At 44.5% G+C, this 24,395-nt stretch overlaps 1 protein-coding gene across 2 annotated transcripts in view; it reads left to right on the top strand.

The window, feature by feature from the left end:
• Nucleotides 1-24,395, top strand: part of UNC13B (unc-13 homolog B) — a 1,359,370-nt gene that overhangs the window by 858,783 nt on the left and 476,192 nt on the right. For both annotated transcript variants that reach the window (XM_069212466.1, XM_069212457.1), the window contains exons 15-16: nt 345-572; nt 8,391-8,532. In XM_069212466.1, coding sequence (XP_069068567.1) covers nt 345-572; nt 8,391-8,532 — 370 coding nt within the window. The remainder of the gene's footprint in view (nt 1-344; nt 573-8,390; nt 8,533-24,395) is intronic.

Genomic DNA, 24,395 nt, shown 5'->3' with positions numbered 1-24,395 from the left:
GCTTTAAATTCAATCCACTGGGCAGCTGGTACCCAATCTAAAGTTGATGATCCATCTTTCTTTAATTTGTTATAAGCTTTAGGCCAGTTTTCTGGCGGCTTGTAGTTCCCATAAGTGTTTATCATGTGAAGTTGTTCCTGCCCATGAACCCTCGTGACCCTGTGAATATTGTATCAAGCTTAAAAAGTTTATACATTTGTGTTTTCACAAAAAAACAATTGCAATATTATATTATTGCAATTTCTGTGTATCCCCGCCCCCCCAAAAAACGTTTTATAGACAAACTCAATAATAAGATACCTTCTGGAGTATTTTTAAATGAATCTCTATTATTCCACAAACAGGCGCAGCTGAGAAAAGCTCAAAGCACGGTGCAGAAGATCGAACTCAAAATATCATCATGGCCATGAAGGATCGCATGAAGATTCGAGAGCGGAACAAGCCTGAGATCTTTGAGGTCATTCGAGACGTGTTCACTGTGGGCAAGGTGGCTCATGCTCAACAGATGAAGACTGTGAAGCAGAGCGTCTTGGATGGCACGTCCAAGTGGTCAGCCAAGATCACCATCAATGGTAAGCATGCATTGCCCACCTCTTCCATTCTTGAGCTGTGGACTCTTTTGTGGGGCAGAGCTAGTGACTTTCAGTTGCTGACAAAACAGTATTATGGTCTGAGGGTATGCAGCTTAAAGAAGCTTCCTTTTGTAGAACTTTATATGATGTTATAATGAAGGGCTCCCTTGCCAAGATGCTGCTGCTGCTTGAACTCGTTTTGATGCACTGTCGGAACAGTCAATTATTCCATTTAACAAGCAGGAGTCAGACTGCATAAAATGTTAGGAGTCTGTGGTATTTGAGAGCCTTTAGAGTCTCTTTGTGCTTGAAGAAACTAGAGTGATTGCTTGCAAGGCTCAAATTTGGTCCGGATCAGTCTTTAAGGCACGAGATGTAGAATGTTTGAGTGGGGATATTTGGAGGCAGTTAGTAACACTGCACCTTAAAGTTGGAAGCATTTGATGATTTGTTGTAATGTATGGAAGTTGAGCTTTTAACAGTGGAAGAAAATCAACCCATCTAATTTAGATACACTTCTATAGTATATTAAACATCAGCATAACCACTAACCATATCCAACTTCCCATAGCATGACATCTGATTTTTGCTTCTTGCCTGCACATTGGAACATTTCCCACCATTGTTCTGATTCTCAGCATGGGCCCATTGCAACTAGTGTCTCTGATGCTAGTCATACACAAGACCCAGTTGGTGTCTTTATGGCCCCAAGCAACTCTTTTTGGATAACAGGCATATTCTACTTTTAGTGTCAGTGTGTCTTTAACTCTCACAAGCCCAGTCTCTTGAGCTATCAAGTGCAGTTCATTCTGAGTAGCCATGATACTAAGCAGGGCCTTCTTACTAGGAGTCCATGCTGTCCTTATTTGTGTATTCACTCTTGGGGCATGATCCTCTCTACATGTGGGGTCTTCTGACGTGATGTTGCAGTACACCACTGTTCATGTGCTTGTCTGCACTGTACCTCTGGATTATGCAATCAGCACTATCTACCCTGAGTCCCCGCACCTAATTTAGTGCCAAGTGATTTATAGATGCATTCATTGTTCTTTCCATGTCACCCGAGTGTGGCTCTTCATTATTTGAGCCTCTTCTTGATTCTCATGAGGTATTTTTCATATTCTGCAAGCTGCATGGCAAGATCTGGATTGCAGAGCTAAAGTAGGTCACGCAGGACTCCTGGGAAGAATTTTCAAATATGTTGCATCAGACATAATAGGCAGAAAAATATTTTAAATCCTTTGTTTAACTTACAGTTACATAGCTTCCAATATCACACATTAAATCAAACTGTATTCATAAAACACCAAAGGCTAGACTTGCCTTAGTTGGGCGTCCACATGCTTGCAACAGTTTTGGCCACCAGGTATACCATGTAACATAGCCATAGGAGGGAGTTATCTGAGAGAACCTTCTAGCATCAGATTCTTTACCTTAGAATAATCCTCAGGCATCAGACTGTATCCAGATTTTTTTTTTGTTTTGTGAGCTTTACCCCTGCACTCCGGTAGGTGGAATCTTTCGGCTCCATGTGGCATCATCAGCGCTAGAAGTAACATGTGCGGTGTCTACTTATTCACACCCCACCCCCCAAAGCCCCCACCCCCAGCGTGCTGACATCAGTTCTTTTCTTTCAGTGCTAATCCGGAGAAGAGCTCCCCCCAGTCTTTTTGACTGACTCTTTTGTAACTTTTTGTCCACAGTTTTTTTTAGACTTTGTCTCCTGCTGTGACAGGGAAGTCCACAAGGAAGGCTGATTTAAAGCCTTGTGGTGCCTGTCACTGGCCAATGTTGGTGACAAATCCACACCTTGTCTGTCTTTGATGGCTCGAGCTTGACTATGATGCCAAGACTTGCACCAACTTTCGCGTCATGCACACCAAAGCTTTGAGGGAGCATTCCCCCAGTCTCTGTGCTTCTTGATGTGGATGACGTGACAGTCTCAATCCTGGTTGAGAGGAAAGTCCTGCGATTGGTCGTGGAGCCACTCCAAGCGATCGTCATCACAGTTGAAGTCCTCTGGGCATTTGGTTAAGTCCCATAACCGGAAGAAGAGCAAGAAGTCAAAGAGGTCCTCAACTTCACCCGTCTGTCAAAGCCATCTAATGAGATGAGGGAGCATTGACATTCGAGGCCTGGCTCCGCAGTTGGGCCTACGCCAGGGCTGTCTCTGTGCCTCCCCAAGTTTTCTGGAGCCTGAGCAGACCCCGCCCAACTTTGTGAATTATTTGAGGCCATGCACCTCATTTGGGCGGCCTGTTCCCTTTGAAGTGTATTCAGGCACCTCAGGCTTGGGTAGACCCTACAGGTCTTCCACTGGTGGGTTCACCTCTGGCACCAGTCGGGCCTCATGGATGGATCCAGAGCAATGCTGGTCGAGCCTCCTCTATCTTCCCCATTGGCTCTCCACTGCTGCGTCCCTGGTGGTGAGGTCCCCATACTTATCCCCAACTCCAACATGGAGCCGGATGGGCGTTGTCTGATGCGGACTCTGGTGCCGATTTGGAACAGACCACCCAGGCCAGAGCCTATGCACTATTCCCTTGGGCTATGACTTGGGGATGACCCTGGACGATGATGAATACCAGCTCCTAGACGTCACCGAAGACACCTTATGTGAGGGTCTGGAAGATGCCAGTAGGATGGACACCTCCCCAGATACCGGCTTGGTTTCTCCTCCTATCGTGGCTACAGAGGAAGAAGCCTCTTTCAATATGGTGGTGGTGAGGACAGCCGAGATCCTAGACCTTCAGCTAGAAACTGTGACTGTTAAGACAAATGTCTTGACTGAGGTGCTGCAGCCACAGGTCACCACATCAGAACCGCTTCTCCCATTTAACGAAGCCCTCTCGGACATCCTACTGAGAGCTTGGTCAAAGCCCAGCACAGGAGCTCCTGTGAATAGGTTGATAGCCCACCACCATCACCCTGCCCCAGGGGACCCCAGTTTTCACACACCTTATCCTACCCCGGAGAACTTTGTGGTCCAAGCATACACTTCTAAATTAAATCCTGGCACATTCATGACCACATCCACAGATAAGGAATCCAAGATGCTGGATACCTGGGGAAGATGTTCTCATCCGCCATCCTGGCACAGCAGTTGGTGAACACTGCATGACTTTTGGGCCAATACTCCCACTAGCACTGTCCCTCAGTTGCGCAGGTGGTGCCTATTGTCTTGGAGGAGGCCAAAGCCATACTCACTCAAGCTATTGTTGACGAGAGAGACATGGCTATATAAGATTGCCTCATTAGGCAGAGCAGTTTCATCATTCATGACCTTGCAGTGCCATGCCTGGCTGAGGACAGCTGACTTTTCTGTGGATGTCTAGACCTCAGTCATGGGCATGCCCTTTGGTGGCCCCCATCTGTTCCGAAACAAGATGGTCTTAGTGCTGGAGTGGGTGAAGGACAGCAGAGCTATGGCTAGGTCCTTGAAACTTTCTATAGCCCCTCGCCAACCACAATCCACCTTCAGCTCCTTTCATGACCACTGAAGGGGTTTTCAGCCATGTCTCCCACCCCCCAGCCCGCATTGCCAGCAGACTTCTCAGTCTTTGCATGCCTGAGAATGCGGCACCCACATTCATTGTGGGTTAGGTAGTCAGATGGTGGGCCACTCCACCACCCCGCAGCCTCCAAGCCCCTTTTGGTTGCCCTCTGACCATCATGGACATCCAGTGGGAGGCAGGATACACCATCAACTGCACCACAGGAGATGGATAACATCTGACCGCTGGGTTCGCCAGATTGTCAAAAGGGCCCTTTTTCCCACTTTTGTGGCTCCAGCCATGCCATCTACTTGCAACAGGCTGAAAGAGGACCAATTCTCATTACTCCTGGAGAAAGTGCAGACTCTCTTGACCAAGTCAGTCATAGAGAGGGTGCTGGCATCAGAAGTAAGTCATGTTTTTTATTCCTGCTACTTTCTGGTGCCCAGAAACGTTGCCCACAGACGTTACCTGCAGTTCATGGTGGGCCACGAGCACTATCAAGTTTCTGTGAAGATCAGGGGTTCCAGTCTTCCCCTATCTCGATGTCTAGCTGTTGAAGGCATATTCACCCCAGTGGGTCATCTCTCACCTCCTGACTACAGCAGACCTCCTTCAGTCGGTGGGGTTTGCTATCAACCAACCAATATTACACCTGATCACTTCTCAGACTCTCCCTTTCATCAGAGCTGTTCTGGACACTGTGCAGTTTTTGGCTTATTCTCCTGAATGATGATCCAGGATATTCAGGCTATGGGTTTTAGCCTCTATCCTGGATTTAGGTAATAGTGACTCTGGTGCTTCTGTACCTCATGGCCTCCTACATACTGTTTGTGACTCATGACTGCTGGCATATGTGGGCTCTGCAGTAGGACTTGAAGTTCCAGTGGGTACAGCATCAGGAGAGTTTCTCTGTTATTGTTCAGATTTCGGAGGACACCGCAAAAGACCTGGCACAGTGGTGGCTGACGTACAGTGAGTTGGTCAACGGCACACCCCTCTCGCTTCCCCAATCAGATCTGACTTCATTGACAGACACATTACTTCTGGGCTGAGGCTGCCAGCCGAGAGAGATGGAGAACAGAGGACTCTGGTCTATTGCAGAATCCAGATTCCACATCAACCTGTTGGAGCTCCTAGCGATCCGGTTGGCATTGAATGCCTTTCTACCCTCAATCAAAAGAAGGCCTATACAAGTGTTCACAGACAACACCACGGCCATTTGGTACTGCAGCAAACAGGGCAGGGTGGGATCGTGGGTCCTGTGTCAAGAGGCCCTGCACATCTGGACTTGGCTAGAACGTCAGGGCATTTCCCTGGTGGTGTAGCATCTGGCAGGATCTCTGAGCGCCAAGGCGGATGAACTCAGCCAACGATGCCTAGCGGATCACGAATGGAGTCTCCATCCAGAGGTGGTACAAGGTCTCTTTCAGTAGTGGGGAGAGCCTTGGTGAGATCTGATTGCCACTGCTGAGAATGCACAGTCAGCAGTTCTGTGGGTTGGAGTTTCCAAGGCGGCTCTCGCTCAGAGACACGTGGAGCTTCGGCCTCCTGTATGCCTCTCCACCATTACCGCTCCTACCCAGAATTCTCAATAAAATGAGGAACAACTGAGCCCAGTCATCTTTTGCTGTTCTGGATTGAGCTCGGAGAGTTTATATCCCAAGCTGTTGAGCATGTCCATTGGTCCTTTGCTCTTTCGAGAGGATCTTCACCCAAGCCTGTCAACACTCAGCAGCGAAAGTTGACAGCGTTCAACCTTCCGTCTGTAGTCTGTAATGTCATCTTGGCTGCCATACGTCCCTCCACAAAGACAGTATAAACCTAACAGTAGGCCAAGCTTGAAGCATGGGGTACAGAAAAACAGGTTCACTCCCTGTCTGCTCCCATTTCCGAGGTTCTTTTGTTTAGTCTTTCTCTAGTCCAGCAGGGCTCTTCTTTGGGTACCTTAAAAGACTATCTTTCTGCCATCTCTGCATTTCTGCGGTTTCCAGGTTAACCATTCCTATTTAAGTCTCCTATTGTACATAGGTTTTTGAAAGGTTTCCAACACATGTTCCCACCTTCACCCTTCATGCCTCAGTTGGACCTAAATTTAGCCGTAAACTTTCTGAAGTTTGCTCCCTTCAAGCTGTTACACAACTGCCATATCAGGGTCCTTGGTATAAAAAAGACCTTTATAGTGGCATTAACATCTGGCCAGAGGTACAGTGAGCTCCAGATTTTGTGATCTCAATCTCCGTATCTTAACATCTATTCAGACAAGCTGGTGCATTGGACTAGAGCATCTTTACTTCTTAAAATTGTCACTTCTTTTCAAGTAGGACAGTCTTGTACTCTACCTACCTTTTACGCTTCGTCTCTTCCCTCTAAGAAAGAGGAGCAACTCCACCGATTGTATCCAAAATGAGTGTTGTTGGTCTACCTTGATTGTGCAAAAGAGTTCCAGTTGTTTGACCCAACTCTTCATGGGGTATGTCGAAGCCCAGAAACGAACCAGACCGTCTCATGATGGATCATGCTCTGTATCAAAATCTGCTACGCGATGGCCAAAAATTAACCCCCTTAGAACTTGCACAGTCATTCCACCAGAGCCAAGACTGCGACCACTGTGTTAGCACATGGAATCCCGGTATTGGACATCTTCCAGGCAGCAACATGGGCGTCTCTGCACATGTTTACCAAGCACTACTGCCTAAACAGTCAGTTTCTTAAGGACAGTCATTTTGCCAGACTTCTTAGTGTCAAACTTTTTAAAGACTCAGCTTCGAGGAGTATAGCTTGGGTATCTATTCTAAGTTAAGGAATCTGCATCTAGAAGTCTCTATCAGATTAACAAGTTACTTACCTTTGGTTACGCCTTATCTGGTAGAGACTCTGTCTGGCAACAGATTCCTTACTGATACACCCATCCTCCCGGCTCTGCAAACAGATTTTTAGGTATAGGGTTGTTTTTTTTTTTTTTTCAGGGCTCTAGTTTCACACTCCCGTAATCAGCATTCTTCAAAGCTTTGCACTCGTGGCGTGAAAATAAACTAATGTTAGCGTGCTAGGGTGGTGACCATGTAGGCACGGCGCACATGACTTCCAGCGCAGATTATGCCACAAGGAGCCAAACGACGGCACCTACTGGCACACAGAGGTACTGCTCACTAAATAATTTTGAAATCCAGTCTGGGAATTATTTTACGGTAAGAAATCTGCCGCTAGACAGCTTCTCTACCAAATAAGGCATTGCCGAAGGTAAGTAACTTGTTCATTTTATCACAAAGGCATAAAAAGGCACTAACTTCCATTGGACTACCCACCTCACATTTGGTGGGTAATAGGCACATGTGTATATCGAGAGAAATAAGTAAGCAGTTTGGTATCGTCCTCTGGTCTCATGCACCTATAAAACCCTCAAAACTGACATAACCAGCCTCCTGACCTCACACCGCCAAAAACCGATACACAGTCAGTCTGCGATGGAAAGGTTCGGAAAGCCGCACTGAAAGGGGTTGCAGCGGGATTGTGCTGAATATGAATGTTATGATTAACACTCACAATGTTCAACACCTATATATTCATCCTCAGCAGGTCGCTTGAAGCACTCTCTAGGTAATTAGTCGCTTCAGATGTGGTTCTGGGTCTTAGAAGTCGCGCCTTGTTGTTGGGATGGTGGGAATTGAGAATCAGTTTAGTTGGATAATGAACCGCTTCATCCTTTTTTCTACTTCCGGCGTCACTGTGGTAGTAAGTGGTTTTGAAGCCCTTCTGCCTTCATATAAGCTCATGTCATAACCTGTACATACCCCTGAACCCTAAAATAGCCTTACTTTTATTTACCACTGTCCGCCCTTGAACTCTTAAAGTTACCCCTTTTACCTCTACCCTGCCCCGAGCCCTAAAAACCCCTACCCTGTTTTACCACCAGCAACCCTTAAACTCTTAAAACCCCTTCCTTTGTGTACCTCTATCCACCCCTTAACCACCTCTTAATCCCCCTTTTTATTGTAAATGATGTTATTATGTAATTTATAGAAGTACTTACCTGCGTGGTAAGGTTTGCGGGGTAAAGTCCCATAAAGGGCCTGGGTGGTGGTTACCTGTCGGGTGAGGACTGTATATGGACCCCATCCCCTGGCCCCAGCACCCCTCTGTGACTTCAATGTCAAGCTTGTGCTGGACAAGCCCTGCTGGGCCTAGCAGCACCAGGAGCTGAGGCTGAGGAGCACAGACCTGGGTACTTTACGCGCAAGAAGAATTGGCTCAAATAATAGGCTGAAGGTTTTTCGTGCACGTTTTCAGCAGGGTAAATTTGTTTTTTTTTTGTTTTTTGCAGTTGTGTGTGCCCAAGGCTTGCAGGCAAAGGATAAAACTGGGTCCAGCGATCCGTACGTCACGGTGCAAGTTGGCAAAACGAAGAAGAGAACCAAGACCATCTATGGGAATCTGAACCCTGTGTGGGAGGAGAAATTCCACTTGTAAGTACGGATTGCAGACACTGCTTCTAAAGCACAGAAGTGCACGTTCTGTGCAATGTGTTACCTGATCTAGAACATACCGTACTTTGCAAAGAAGTAAGGATCCCACCCAGCACAACGTGATAGTATTTATTTGCATACAGAAGAAGCTTGCCTGTTTCCTCGGTGCATGATAACGAGTGTGTGGGATTGGCTGCTTGGTTGCACACATTATAAATTAGAACTGCTAAGGAAGTCTTGCGCGCTGCGAGGCTCTTCTCTGCTTCCCTCGAGGTCGCCGTAGGTGATGCCAGCTCCACGGGTCAGTTTCAAGTAGCACTTTCAGCCAACCCGCTTTCGTGAATGAGAAAATAAAATACAGTTATCAGTGGGCAAAGGGCGCTGGCTACAGAATGTGCATTTGACGAGTGACAAAGGGCGCAGCATGAGTATTTTCAAAGTGTGCTTTTGTCGGGCTGTGCCTGGAAGCCTCAGTGCCTCGCCCGGGGATGGCTCTTGAGTTTTCAGGTAGGAGGGAGGACTTCCGGTCCTTTTGCAGGCAGGGTCACAAGTTCTGCGTAAATTACAGGAAGTGGATCAGAGATTCTTAGTGGACCCCGCATCTGGGCATGCTGATCCGCTGATCTCCTGTCTTGGGCCAGGAGTTGGCTGACTCTGTTACTTCGGGCCATGAAGTACGATGTGCGTGACGCTCAGCTGGCCCTTGGCGACCACTGGCGACGTGACATATCACCGAACATCTGAAACGGATCCAGCAGTATTCCTTTCTGTGTCTGGTACCGTTTGTTGTAAGGTCCATTTATTTTTCGGTCCATTTGTTTATTGTTATAAAAGTTGTCAGTTAATCAGTCTTCTGTGTCGCAGACCATAACTGGAGAATTTCAGGTGTTTTTAGGTTTTGATGTGGAACAGTATTGTCCATTTAACTCGGATTTTTCAGTTATTGTCACATATAATTTAATGAAAAATAAGTATTTAAATACGATTGAGTGTATTCTTCTTGCAAATATAAGAACCAAAGGATCTCTAAATCGTAACTCTTTCACGTTTACCTGACACGTCTTTGAAACACTAACATCTCAAAAAACTACAAAATAGACTTACCAGGGAATTACACAATCATTGACAGTGCCAATATGTCTGGCATTAAAGGAATGTTGTACGGTAATGTGGAGGATTACAAATAGATAGCATGGGAATTAGTATGCCTGTGTATAGAAGCAAAGAACTGTAGAATAATGTTGGTGTAGTTCAAAAGGTTATGCGATCATTGCACTGTCAAGCCAGACCTAAAAATCCATGTAGGTTAATGACTGCCCTCCCCCATCTGTGCTGCTGTCAGAGAAAGGCAAACACCATAAACTGTCTAGTTATCTAAACAACGTGAACAAAGACACTTTACAGCATTACCATGTCATGTATGTGCCTCTGAAAGTTCAATCTCAGACAACTGGATAAACAAAGAAAATGATCACAGTGGGTGGAGGGCAAGCACTTTGCTGTGGCAGCGAACAACCTCTGCCACATCAAAACATGTACTCCTGGCTCCCAGAACTAAGCTCCTGTAGCGATGCTCACATAATTGTCTGGTGACTACTGCGCTATCAAGCCAGACAAATCAAAGTCAGATTTTTGAGTAAAGTTGTACTCTCGAGGCAAGTTTGATCTAAATCCGTTCATCGGTTATTGATGTAGTAAAGAGCAAAATTTGCTGCAGTAGCTAAAATGGGAAATGAATCTTTCTCCCCTTTAACTTTTTTCCCCTGCATGGATTTGACCATATTGCAGCAGGTGCCCCAAGACATGGATCCAGTGCTCATATTGTGACAGGACACCAGCTGCATGCTGGTCAGGAGGCCCACATAGGGGAGACTTGACTAATGTAGCTTGTGTTCCAGTTCAGAGACAACTGCTCTGAAGCTCAGGTTGGACTGTCCAGTTCGAAGCAGAACCAAGGCTGATTTGCATTAGGTTGGTTCCTCTCCAACGTGGCATGGTGGACTGCGTTGGTGGCCCAATGTAATTATCAGTTGCTGACATTAGTTCAAACAATTCACCCATTACTTTTTGTTTTCTTTAGGACACATAAAGGCCTCTGAGATTTTCCCTCAGTTGCACAGATCAGTAGGTTTAAATATGGAAAGCGACTATTTTGTACTCTATTGGAACATATTTGGAGAGCAGAATGCTATTATGGTATATGCCATTTTGTACCTGTGTGTTTTAAATACTATTGTGTGCCAAATGGACAATTGAAGTATGATGGTGCTGCTGTGTTATGGAGACAATTCTCTTCTTGTTGCTACTGGGTGTTGTAGCAAGTGTTTTCTCAAACTCAATAAAAAATAAGGCAGTTGTTCAATCTTGCTAAAAGTAAGAATGTAAGAAGAGTGCAAGCAGGGCTGTGGAAATGGATTGCAGATACAGCTATGGCGTAAAGTAACATTTGGAGGCTAAAGGATTTACATCCGTTATACCTGTGCATCTTCCACGTGTGGAAGAAATCTCTTGGCTCCTCAGTTTCCCTTTACTTTGAATGTTTGTTTCAAGCTCTTGTCTTAAGGTTGTTATAGTGTGAAGCATTTGTCTATGCAAAATATTAGGTAGTACATGTTGTGTTAATACTAAGATCTAAAGCTGCATTCTTCTCTTTGTGAAAATTGAGGAAAGCCTTAATGCCACATATCCCACTGCATGACTAGCAGCATGCAGCACTCCCCACCAGCAACATATCTTTTGCTTTGTACAAACTCACTGTCACTCCAAAACCGCAGGAACTCTCAGCTTTAAAGATTTTTGTGTTTTACATTTATTACACTCTAGTAGACTTTTTTTTTAGGGCTCCGAAGATTTACCCTAACTATTCATCTGTCAGAAGTAGTTTGAAACAGATGTTTATGCAGCACTGATGTGCAGAGAGTTTTGGTGTGATTGGTTCCCTTCGAAGCAGGAGTATCAGTGTTGATGAACAGGTGAATTCCCTGTGATCTGTCTCCTCCGCACCAGGAGTTTGTTGAGTACTGATGAGCCGGGGATCCCAGTGTGACTGATGCCCTCTAAAGCAGGAGTTTGTTCAGTACAGGTGAGCGCAGGGTACCTCAGTTCCCTCTGAAGCAGGAGTTCATTCTATACTAGATGGCAGATGATCTTGATATTATCAGGATTTTGTTCAATACTGTGGAGTAAAGGACCTCTTTGTGATCAGTCCCACCTAAAGCACCTGTTTATTCAGTACTGACGCACTGGAGCAGGAGTTTGTTCAGTACTGATGAGCATAAGATCCCAGTGTGATTGGTCCTCTCTGAGGCTGGAGTTTCTTCAGTACTGATGAGCGGGGGATCGCAGTGTGATCGGGTCCATGGGAAGCAGGAGCTTCTGCAGTACTGATGAGCGGGGGATCGCAGTGTGATCGGGTCCATGGGAAGCAGGAGCTTCTGCAGTACTGATGAGCGGGGGATCGCAGTGTGATCGTGTCCATGGGAAGCAGGAGCTTCTTCAGTACTGCTGAGAGGAAGTTTGCAGTGTGATCCGTCCCTCATGAAGCAGGAATTTGTTCTATACTGATGAGCGAGGGTTCGCAGTATGATCTGTCCCTTATGAAGCTGGAAAGGGTTCAGTACTGATGAGCATGAGATCTCACTGTGATTGGTCCCCCCCTGAAGCAGGAGTTTGTTCGGTACTCTTGAGCAGGGGTGAAGGTATGTCATGTCACCTATAAAGCAAGAATTTGTTCATACTCCTGAGCAGGGATCATAGTGTGACCTTTCCTCATTGAAGTAGGAGTTTGTTCAGTACTGGTGAGCTGGGGCTCTCAATGTAATCGAGCCCACCTGAAGCAGGAGTGTGATCAGTACTTGTGATCAGGGGATCTCAGTGGTATTGGTCATCTTTTTACTTTTTATGATTGCACACATTGAGTTCGCTTGTCACGTGCTAGAGTCAGGGGGGAATCGTTCGTAAAGTACGACACTCTGAAGAAGTGAATATGTAAGATGACCTTCTTTTCTGGTTTTGCTAATTCCTTTGTGGCATTTCATCCATAGAGGACAGGACATAGCATATTAATACATTTTATAAGTGCTCTGAGATTTTTAATACTGGTTATTTATTGTAAGTCTGCTAAATGCTTTCAGACCTTTTGCTACAGGTTTCCTCCTCCAACAGATTATTAGTTTAGCAGACAATTTATAGAACTGTGTGTATGGGAAATTAAATTTCTGATAACATTGCGTCTCTATAAAAATAAATCTTGCTGGTAGAGTTAAACAGTTGTTTCCTTCCATTCGAGTTCCTGTCTGTGCTCGTCCTGTCTTCTTGTGATATGCCTAATGTTCATAAATCTGCTGCAAGGCCTTACACAGCTTGCAGAAGCAGGCGAGAGGGAGGATCGGAGTCAGTGAGAGGCACAGTTTCTAATTGTGTACTTTCCTTTACCGTTTCTTTCTTGTGGTTTCCTCTTCCTTCACTCGGGGCACAATGCACAATATTTGAACTTTTGAAAATAATTTTCTGTTTACTAGTTTTTTCCTATTTTAAATGGCCCTATTATAACTACGAGGTTCACAGAGATTTATGGGTGGCTCTTGTTGTTTGAAGACCATCAGAGGAAAGCTGGTGCAGGTGCTCAGGACACCAACACCGCCATTTGGTATTGCAACAAGCAGTGCAAGGTGGGTGGATTTTGGATCCTGTGCCAGCACGTTCTTTGTCTCTGGAAATGATGGCCTGCCAGGTATTTCTCTGGTGGTAAACCACCTGTTGGGATCTCTGAACACCAAGGTGGACGAACTCAGCTGCTGATGCTTAGTCGATTATGAATGCAGTTACACTCTGAGGTGGGGCAGGGCACCTTCCATCACTGGTGAGAACTGTGAATCATTCTTTTCACCACCAAAGAAAATGTGCAATGTCAACACTTATGAGCAGTGGAGTTCCTGAGGAGGGTCTCTCATGGAGATGCATCCCACCTATCATGGAGCTCGGACTCCTGTATGCCTTCCTCCCACTACCTCTGCTGTCCCAGGTTTGCGATGTCCAGAACATCTGGACTTGAGTATCTGTAATCCTATCAAGCTGTGGCTTCGGGAGAATCATCTGTCGCAGGGCAGGGTTGTGTACCTGGACCTACACAGTCTACTTATCCATGCTTGGAGATTGTTCTGTTGGTTTGAAATATAATTCTCCAATCAGTGTTTCTCAATGAGAACATATATGTTTGTCTTGTATCCACCCCAACGCACCAAGCAGATATGCTGAGTTGATTCTGATATACCGAGTGGCATTTTTCCAAGTTTACTTATCAGACAATTTCTTAGTTGTTCATACCTTTAGTGTTGCTCAAAACTGAAATGAAATTCTGTTTGTACATCTTGAGAAAATGACAGACAATTCTTTTTAATAGTCATTTGATGGTTGTAATGTGTCTGTCAGACCATTTGGGCTAATTCAATGTGTGTCCCATACTCAGAGCAGTGTGGTTCCGTATTGGAGCATCTCGATGACTAAAACTGTTTTGGCATAGGGATTTGTGTGCGAATAACCAAGGGCCAGATGTAGCAAGCCTTTTGCGCCTCACAAACTGCGAAAAACGCAGTTTGCGAGGCGCAAAAGGCCTAACGCGATGCACCACCTCAAATTGCGAGTCGGTACAGACTCGCAATTTGAGGCTGCGACTCGCAAATAAGATGGGGTGTTCCCTCCCTATTTGCGACCGCATCGCCATGCAGAGTTGCTTTGGGACCGCGAATGCGGTCGCAAACCAACTCGCAGTTACCATGGACCACTGCCTACTCTGAAAAAAACGAAACCAAATGGTTTCGGAATTTTTTCTTTTTGCAGCTCGTTTTCCTTTAAGGAAAACGGGCTGCAAAAAGAAAAAAAAACTGCTTTATTCAAAAAGCAGTCATGGACATGGTGGTCTGCTGTCTCCAGCAGGCCACCATCCCTGTGAGTGCCTAGACTCGCTATGGGGTTGCAAACTGCGACCCACCTCATTAATATTCATGAGGTGGGTCTTTGCAACCCCAAGGAGAGTCGCAGAAGGTGTCTGAGACACCTTTCTGCATCTTGTATTTCGAGTTGCAATTTGCGAGTCGCTATGACTCGCAAATTGCAAGTCGCAATTTCATACCTACCTACATCTGGCCCCAAGTCCGTATTGACCCCTGTATGATAGGATTAAGGTATCTCTGGTACACCTTTGTTATTTGAATAGCACATGTGGTCCTGTATCACCAATATGTGGATATCTTTCCAGTCCAGCTTTCCTTGTTCAGAGTTGAGGTACATTCTAGTTGTGACAGCTGAGCAATCCCTTCAATATTGAGTAAGTGGAAGACTCCTGGTGTGGTTGCTGCAAACAGTTTGCCCATTGCAAATGTTGGCAGTATGCATCCTTTTATAAAAGATGTGATAAGGTGATCAGGAGATCTCAAAAGCATGTGTAGGATAGCAAGCAATAGCATGCAGAAGACATACTTGAATCTAGGAGCCATCACCATTTGAATGTCGCGACTCTGCCCCCATAGCGACACTTGAAGCTGTTTCCATTGTGTAAATTAAATTTTCATTTTGCCAGTTAGAGCTGACATGTTGTCTTGTAGCATGCGGTGAATGTTGCCCCCCACGAGGATGCCTTAAGAGTGACCGATTTCAATTGTAAACCAGCTAGGAAACTTTGTCATGCGTTTTGTCATTACAGTAGCCTCACTCTTTGTCCAATTTATTCTATAATCAGAAACTTGTGAGAATGGTGAGATGGTACCTATTAATGTGGCCATGGACCATTTTGGAGAGATTATTGGTATTACAATGTCACCTGCATGTAGCACTAGTTTTGGTTCTCCTACATGTGTTTTACACCCTTTAATGGGTGCAGATTCAGATTACTATTGTCATGGGTTCAAAAGTTAACAAAAAGAGAATAAAGTAGAATAAGAACACCTCTGTTTGGTCTCTTTTCCAATCATAATCCTTTCAAAGAGGAGGCTGTTGCAGTTTATTATTTGTGTTATATCTTGATAGAGACACTTAACCATTGTAATTAATTTTGGGACAAGACCCTCTTTCTCTAATATAAGGAATAGGTAGACTCCATCCATACTTCCCCTTGTCTTATCTGCCACAAAAGTCGCAGAACATTGCACACATGATTTCTCAGTGGTCTCCCAGGTACAAAGCCCACTTGATTTTTGTGCACCAGCAGTGGAATAACTTTTAAGTTTTACTGCAAGGACTTTAATATTTTAATTTCACAGTGTAGCAAGTCTGTTCCGGGCTTTAGCATCAGTGCAATCTTAAATTCAGTACCGAGGCTCTTGTTTGCCTTCTTCCTGAAAAACATGCCCTAGTAATAATACTACCTTAAGGGCAACTACTATGAAACACAAGCATTGACAAAGCCAGTAGGTCTCACCTATACCTTTAATTGGCTTTGCTGATGTGCCATAGTCATGCTGCACATCAGTGTGGCTGCTTTTCAGCATGGCTAAAAGTTAGTGGCATAGAAGAGAGTGGAGTGTTGTACAGGGGAGAAGATAGAGTGGCGTTCAGAGGAGTAGAGTGACAGAGAGTGGCCTTGTACGTTGCAGAGTAGAGTGGTGTAGAGCATTGCAGAATAGCTTGGCATAGAGTGTCATGGAGTAGAGGGTCATAGAATAGAGTAAAGTGTGTGGAGGAGCGTAGAGTCAAGTGGAGTAGAGTGACATAGTGTCATGAAGGAGTGTGCTATGGTGTAGTGTCGTGGAGTGGTTTGTGGTAGTTTGGAAATATGCTGTCTGTGATGTCAGTGCGCTACTACACCATGGATACTCCACTTTATGAGAACTCCACTCGCTTTCATTCTTTGACACTACTTTACACTTCACTCCATGACACTATACAACACTGTACTCCATTCTACAACACTGTATTTGTCACTCTGCAGTGACCAGCCTAGTTCATATAAGTATGCGTCACAGATTTTATCTTTTCTATTTTTCAATTTAGCTCAATTGTTGAATAACAGAAATTGACTCAAGCAAGGACAAACTTTCTGAATAATTGTTTTACTGCTGAGGTTTTAGCTTGTTTTGCCACTTTTTTTAATAGTAAAGAACATAATAGAAACAGAGTCGAGTAAGGAACAATTTCTTGATTGTTTTACGACACTGGAGTTTTAGTTTGCTAATATTGTCACTTTTGTAATGGTTTTGAAAAATCATACAATAAACGTATTCATTTGTAAGAATAAAAAAAGAAGAGTGTCGAGTTTGTATTTCTTTTTGGCTAGGGCTCCTTGGTTCCCTTCTGGCAGAGAGGTACACTATGATTTCTGTATCTGAACCATTTGATTTGAGGCTAAGCTGTTTTTTATTAGAGGCTTTTAATGTCGATGCTTAATCCCTCATCATTATGCCTCGCATGTTAGAGTTTCCTGTTGCCCATGGGGTCTGAAAGGAGATTACAGATTGCTCATGGGAGTCCAGATATTCCTGAAATTGATTTTGTAGTTTTTTTCTTCCCCCTCAGGGGAGTCTGTAGTGAAGTACATTTATTCTCCATGTCCTATTTTGGGGCAGGGGTTTGTAAGTCGCATATCAAATTAACTGGGACCACCAGCAATGCCCCTGGTTTTAACTTCACATTTGCAGACCTTCGGGATCATGTTGCTGTTAGTTAAGAAGTCATTTAACGTAGTTTCAGTTCCATGCAGGGCAGGAGAGAAATGTGTATTCCCTACCTCTTGATAGATACAAGTGCCAAGGGTTATATAAACGAGTGTTCTGACATGAAGCATCTGAGTTTGGAAGAGTCACTGGTGTTGCAATTGTCAGGATTGCCTGATCTATCAAGAATGGGGTAACTCATTATGTTCCAGGCCCTTCCATTTATGACCTTTCAGTGACCAAACTCTGTAGATAAGTTATTCATCTTTGAAAATAAATTTAGTTTTTGTCGTTGTGAACCCTTTTCAGAGCTCAGTATAAAAGTATTTCCCTGAATTGACAGTTTCACAAGGACATACCTGGCATGAAGGTCGGATCATCGCTTTAATATTCTCCTTTGAAGTTTCTTGTGCATTAGAATGGCTTCTCTTTTAGGGTTGAGCGTGTGGTGTTTGCGCTCTTTTTCTTGTTCACTTTACAGGAGATCACTGAGTCTGAGCCAGTTCATCGTTTATACCAGTTTGAGTTGTGTGAGGGGAATTATGGTGTAAATCTGATAAGATAATGAGAAAAAGTTAAGGAAACTAAGCGAAGATTGTGGAAAGTAGTGAAGCCTTACTTCATTTCTCTACGACTACTCACTAAGAATGATAGGTCTCATTCATGATGATGACTAATGTTTCTTTTGTTGTATTTTAACTGCAAGAACTTCTCCTACGTAATCCATAAAGTGTTGGGGCAAAAAAAGTGATATCAGAGTCCAAGAGAGTCTCGACTTGTCTCTATTCCTTTGGGGAGTTTTTTCCACTTTGCAATTTTTGGTAACATCTCTATAACGCATGTGTAACCTTTCCAGTTGATCTGTGTAGTGTTTGACCCATGAGAAGATATGTTGTTTGTTTTGTATCCACTAATATAACGTATCAGTTCCATGTGCATTGATGGTGCTTCGTGCCCATCTAAATATCCAAATAATCCAGGTAATGAAATTCTCTTTTTGTCACATCTACATTTACTAATGTTGTTTCAGGATCTATTAGGCAATATCTTTTCTACTTTTTAAGCACAGATCTGAGTTCAAGAAACATTTTCCAGATCTCATTAATTTCTCATGCTCTATTGATATTTTGTGTCCATTAAAAATGGAAAGGCCAGGATTCCTGAATGTTTGGAAGGTTAGTGGTTCATGTAGATGTTGCAGTTAGCAGACTGTAACAGATCTAGGAACTTTGTCTTCTGTGTTGCAGTCTGTGGGCTCTCTGGGCTTCAATAGATGGCCAGATATTTAGGTTCAATAACCTTTGCAAGAATGTGAGTAGGAGGCCTATTGCATCCACTCCTTCTTATTCGGGGAGTCCAAAGATAAGTATATTATTTCTTGTGCGTCTGTCTTGCAGGTCAGTGATCATTCTAAACAGGTCCCACAATTTACAGTCCCAATCAGGATGCTCCAGTATTTGAGCTTCAATTGCATCTAGCCTTTTCTGTGATATACTAAGCTTAGATTTCAAAATCCCAAGTTTGTTGTCCATTAATTTCAGTTCTCTCTCGGTATCCTTAGCGGCCATAGTTACAATATTTATTGAGACATTCATACTCTTATGTTCTGGCATATTATTCTAATGTCACTGACATATGATGATGGCATAATTTCAGATTCCTACTTTCCCAGTTACGGCTTCTGAAAATTAAAGCTGCCTAGAAGCTTTGTTTTCCTATATTTATGGCACCCTGGAGCTTTGTTGTAACTGAAGTGGTATTAATCTAATTCAGTCAATCAGTCATGAATTTGTATGGCGCACTTATCACCCATGACCGTATCCAGGCACTGTGTAGGTCTTGGAAGGAGCTCATCGAAGAGCCAGGTCTTGAGCTGCTTTCTGAAGTCCTGGATGGAGGGAGAGGTCCTTAGGTGAATGGGGAGACTGTTCCAGGATCTTACTATTAGGTAGGAGAAGTTATGTCCTCCGTAGCTGCCTCTGCGAATGCGGGGGTGCGGGCGAGGCAGATGGAGGCGGAGTGCAGGGGTCTGGGTAGGTGATGAAAGTTCAGTCTGTGGTTGAAGCCTTGGATATCTAGATCATTGTAGGTGAGTGTCAGCAGCTTAAATGGGCCCAGTTTGTTTACAAGGAAGCAGTGCAGATTCATGCGGTGTGAGGAAATGTGGGTTCGCCTTGGTAGTTCGAGGATGAGTCTGACTGCTGTGTCCTGGATGACTTTGAAGTCTTTTGATGTTTTGGTGAGTCCGGCATAGAGTGTGTTTCCGTAGTCAAGGTGGCTGGTGACGAGGGCCTGTGTGCAGGTGTGCTTTGTGTCGGTGGGGAGCCACTTGAAGATTTTTCGGAGCAATAGGAAAGTGCGGAAACAGGAGGAGGATACTACGTTGACTTGGTTCTTCATGTTTAATTTATTGTTGATGAGGACTCTAGGGTTGCGGGCATATTCTGCCATTGATGGGGGCCTAGGTCCATGGTCCACCAGGAGTCATCCCACAGTGAGGTGGTATTGCGGAACAGCAGGACCTTGGTTTTATCAGTATTTAGTTTGAGACAGTTGTCCCTCATCCAGTCAGCGATGTTGTTCATGCAGAGGTGGAAGTTGGCCGTGGCTAGACATGGTCTTTGGATAGTGAGAGGATCAGCTGCGTGTCGTCTGCCTAGGAGATGATGATTAGTCCGTGGCCTCGTACGATGTTGGCCAGTGGGGTCATGTAGATGTTGAAGAAGGTGGGACTGAGGTAGAATCCTTGGGGGACTCCACATATGATGAGATTGGGTTGCGAGGTGAATGGCAGGAGGACGACTCTGGGTACTTCTGGAGAGAAACAATGTCCACTTCAGGTTGTCGTCTCGGTGTTCTTTTGTGCTGCTGGTTTGGCGAACTCCTTGACGATGTTAAAGTATTCTTTGCTGTGATTGGCGCTGGCCTGGATATGAATGACAAAGGCCTGTAGCCTGGAACTTTTTAGGAGATTAAGGTACTGGTTGAATGTGTTCTTGAAGGCAGTTTGGTTGTTGAAGAGTTTGGAGCTGCCCATTTCCTCTCTAGTTTGCAGTTGCGTTTTGCGTAGCACAGATCTTGCGTGTACCAGTTGGCCTTTTTGGAGGGTCTGTTGGGTTTGGAAGTTTTAATGGGGGCGACTAGGTTGGTGCAGTTGACTATCCATGAGGTGAAGTTTTTGATGTCTGTTGTTATCCGTGGTGGTGCCGGTGACTGGTCTGAGGAGTCCGGGTGGTGTGTGTTGAGATAATTAGTCTGTTGGTTGTCAGATATCATGCTCCAACTATGATGTGAGGTGGTAGGTGTTCTAGGTATTCTACCAGATGTGAATAGGTAATTGAAGTGGACTATAAAGTGGTCGGTCCAGGTGTTTTCAGTGGTGGGGCTTTATTTGATTCTATTGCTTGAGGTGAAAATGGGGTCTATTGTGTGTGCAGCGATGTGGGTGGTGACAGTAACTGACTGTCTTAGACCGATGATTTCCATGCTGTCTATGAGGTTGGCAGTGTTGGTATCGTTTGGATCCTGTAGGTGAAAATTCAGGTCTCTGAGGAAGATGTAGTGGTCGATGTTGATGGCTGGAGTGGCAATGATTACTGGAATGGTGTGGCAGAAGCTAGGGCTGTCTGGGGGTCTCTAGGCAAGAGTTCCTTTGGTGGTGGTGTTGCTGTCGACGCTGAGTCAAAAATTGAGGTGCTTCGTGATTGGTGTGTTGCTGTCTGCTGAGGTTCTGCAGTATATAGATTCCTTGTGTAAAATGGTGATGCCTCCTCCCGGTTTGTTGGTACGTTTGCGGTGGGTGATCTTGGATCCGTCGAAGTGGCTGTGGTGATGTTGGGACCAGAGGTGTTGTTGAGCCAGGTCTCTGTGAGGAAGATAAAGGCAGGTGCGAGGGTGGTGATGGTGTCCCATACCTCAGTTGCGTGTTTGCCTGAGCCCCAAATCTACAATTTAGTCTTCATGACGGTGGCAGCAGGAATTTTAGGAGGTAGCGGGGCCAACGGGACACTGCTCAGCCTGATAAGGAGAGCAAAAGGATTGACTCCATATGTAGAAAGATGTGTGGAACATCTGCTACCATAATGAAGGCAGCAAGTGCAACAGCTCTCTTTGATGGTATGATCATACTCTTTGGGATTCCCTTTATAAGTATGCTGAAAAACTAGCCATTGAACATTGGCAGGATTTCCAAGAAGTCCTTAATGAGGGAATGCTAGTATTGAACCAAAAAATTGGGGCAGAAGCAGATACTTCTGATCTAGCAGTGCATGGGTACTGTCATGGCATCTTCACCAGACACAGCTCTTGTCTTAGGTTGACTGGTATGAAACCAGAAGCTCAACAAAGAATTTTAAATTTGCCTTTTTCGGGTACAACATTATTTGGATCACATGCAGATGATGAGATGTTTCGAAGTCTGAGATGGAGACATTAAAAAGCAGTTGGCTTGGAAAAGAGGAAAGAGTTCAGAAGACAATACAGGCCATGTGATAGATGTTACTTCCAGCAGAGGGTTCAACCCCTCACTGATTGCATCAACAGCCAAAGCAAGCATAGTATCATAGAAGGTTTTCAAGAAGAAGAGAAGGTCAGAAACAACAACAGTCTGCATCTGCAGGAAAACCTCCTGCAAAGTAATGACTTCCTCTTCCTGTTTCACCACTCTGGTAGGAGAAAGCATAAGCAATTATTCTCAAAAGTGGTTAAAAACACCATAGACCAATTGTTCTAGCAGATTGTTCAGGGTGGCTGTTCTCTCTGCTTCTGACCCCCTCCTACTTCACCAGCCAGAACATCAGCTTACCAGCTAGATCTACTGCAGAGGGAGGTCAGCATATTGATACAGAAAAATGTTGTATGAGAAGTTCCAAGCTACCAAAGAGGATTGGGAATTAATTCCTGGTGCTTTGTGGTTCAGATAAAAGGAGCAAAAGACGTGTTATTACCTATTTTAGATTTAAGAATACTGAACAAATTCCTACAAATAAAAAAGTTCAGGATGCTTGCACTATATCAAATCTATCCCCTGTTACATCAGGGGAACTTGATGTGTGCTATAGATCTTCAAAATGCTTTCTTTCATGTACCGATCATAATGAAGCATTGAAAATCTCCTTCTCCTTCTATTCATCGTAGACTCCAAGCAGCTTCAATTAGGAGTCCTACCGTTTGGTCTGAAGGGCGGCTCTGAGGACTATTTTGAAATGCATGGTTGTCATCACAGCACATCTAAGGAAATTAAAGATGTTATCTACTCTTTCCTGGATAACTGGCTAATGAAGAGTCCTTCCTCAGAAACCGCCCTAAAACATTTCCAAATGTGTCTCAACACTTTCTCAAGTCTAGGTCTTAAAGCAATGTAAAGAAATCAGCGTCCTACCTGGTTAAAAAATACATTATCTTGGAGCTATTTTGGATACCCATTCTGCAAAAGTGTATCCTTCAAAGGTGAGACCATCATCTATCCGTCTGAAGTGTTTCAATCTATGGAAAACTCCTCATTCTACAGCACAACAGATATTGTCTCTTGTAGGTTCAATGGCATTTTGTATATTCATAGTTCCTATGCCAGACTTCATAAAGCCATTGCAGCAATGTCTGGCGGTTCAGTGGAATCAGTTCTCAAACAGCTGGGAACAGAAATTAACTCTGACAGTCTACAATTCAACCTCTACCATGGCGGACCAAGTAAAATAATCTAGTGTTGGGATGCTTTTCTATCAACCAGTTCAGACTCTAGTCCTTTCCACCAAGATCTCCCAATTCAGACCATAGCCACCATAAAGATAATCAAAGGCACAAGTTCCAGTAAAAACTGCCCTTAATCACTTAAATTAGAGGCTAATTAAAACAGTCTAACAAGTAGCCTTGAGAAAGCGGCTTGGCTGCGAAACACTTGCTGGATGTGGATGTAATCACTATAAATTGGCTGATACTAATACTGGAAACTTTACGTTTGCACTAATTTAAATAGTATCTCTAACGCAAACCTAGTCAAAAGGCATTGCATTGTACATGGTCAAAGGCAAATAATGTGAGAGGAAGCAGAGTTGTGAACTTGTTAACGCATTGTGATGTAGTCTACTTTAAAGAAGTGAGTCTTCAACTCTTCACTAAATTTGAGCAGCGTTCGAGTTTTCCTTATCAATACAGGAATTTTGTTCTAGATCCTGTATGATTAGGTGGAAAAGTAATTGCATCTTGTTTTTCATTTTTTTTACCACTTGACATGTGGTGGTGTCGTGTCTGAGGGTGTGACGAGAACCACCAGTGATGGGCAGTTTATCTGTACGATAAGTGGGAGTGCAATTCATCAGTGAACGGCTTGTTTTGCCTGAGAGGCCTGTAAATGGTGGTTTGAGTTGCAGACAATAAAATGGCTTGTCAGCAGCTCCATGGAGTTGCGTGTTGTGTTACCGGATTCCCTTATATGCAGAACCAGGAGAACTTAAGGACGACAGCGAGGCCTTCCCCCTTCTTGTGTGCACGGTCCATGCAATGCATTCTGTATCCTGAGGGAAGAACAATAACTGTGGGCGTAAACAACGTTTCTGTTGTGAAAAAGGTGTTAATGTTGTGAAAGGTGAAGGGGTCTGTGATGTCTGGTGAGAAGGGGTACTGCAGAACAAGCATTAATGAGCATGAGTTGAAGTGGATGTTCTGTAGTTTCAGAGTGTGTGGAAGTTAATGGAATGTGTATGATGGTGGGTCTACATGTTGCACAAATCTTATGTGAGTGTGATGGTCGTCTTACCTCTAGGTGTGCTCATTGCTCTCAGCAGTATGGGGCGATGAGTGAGGCACATAATAATTATACCCTGTAGTTTTCACTGGTACAGGGGTTTTGGCTCAAGGACCTTTCAGACCTAAACAGACAATTGCCATGTCTGTGTTTGCCCGTTGCCGTGGATGCCTGTACCATTGTGCGCTCTCAAGAGTTGAGTGAAGTAGGGAGAAGTCAGAAGTGATGTATTTTCTATGCAGATGGCTGATGGGAAACCCAGTGGCACCAATTCCTGTTGTTACACCAAGGACCACTCACCTGATTTCCCAGGGCTACTGCAGAGGTGAAGATCTTCCACCACTCCCCCTTGAGGGAGTATCCCAGGTGAGAAGAGATTACTGACACCAGTGTCTAACCCTGGGGGTAGGTGGTTTTGTAGGGAGAAAGAGCGAGGGATGGTTCTGGTGTGCCTGGAGGTCCCATGAAAATGATGG

Source organism: Pleurodeles waltl, chromosome 1_1 (genome assembly GCF_031143425.1).
Source record: "Pleurodeles waltl isolate 20211129_DDA chromosome 1_1, aPleWal1.hap1.20221129, whole genome shotgun sequence".
Lineage (NCBI taxonomy): Eukaryota > Metazoa > Chordata > Amphibia > Caudata > Salamandridae > Pleurodeles > Pleurodeles waltl.
Note: the sequence above shows the minus strand (reverse complement) of the source record. Positions and strands in the feature narration are given on the sequence as shown.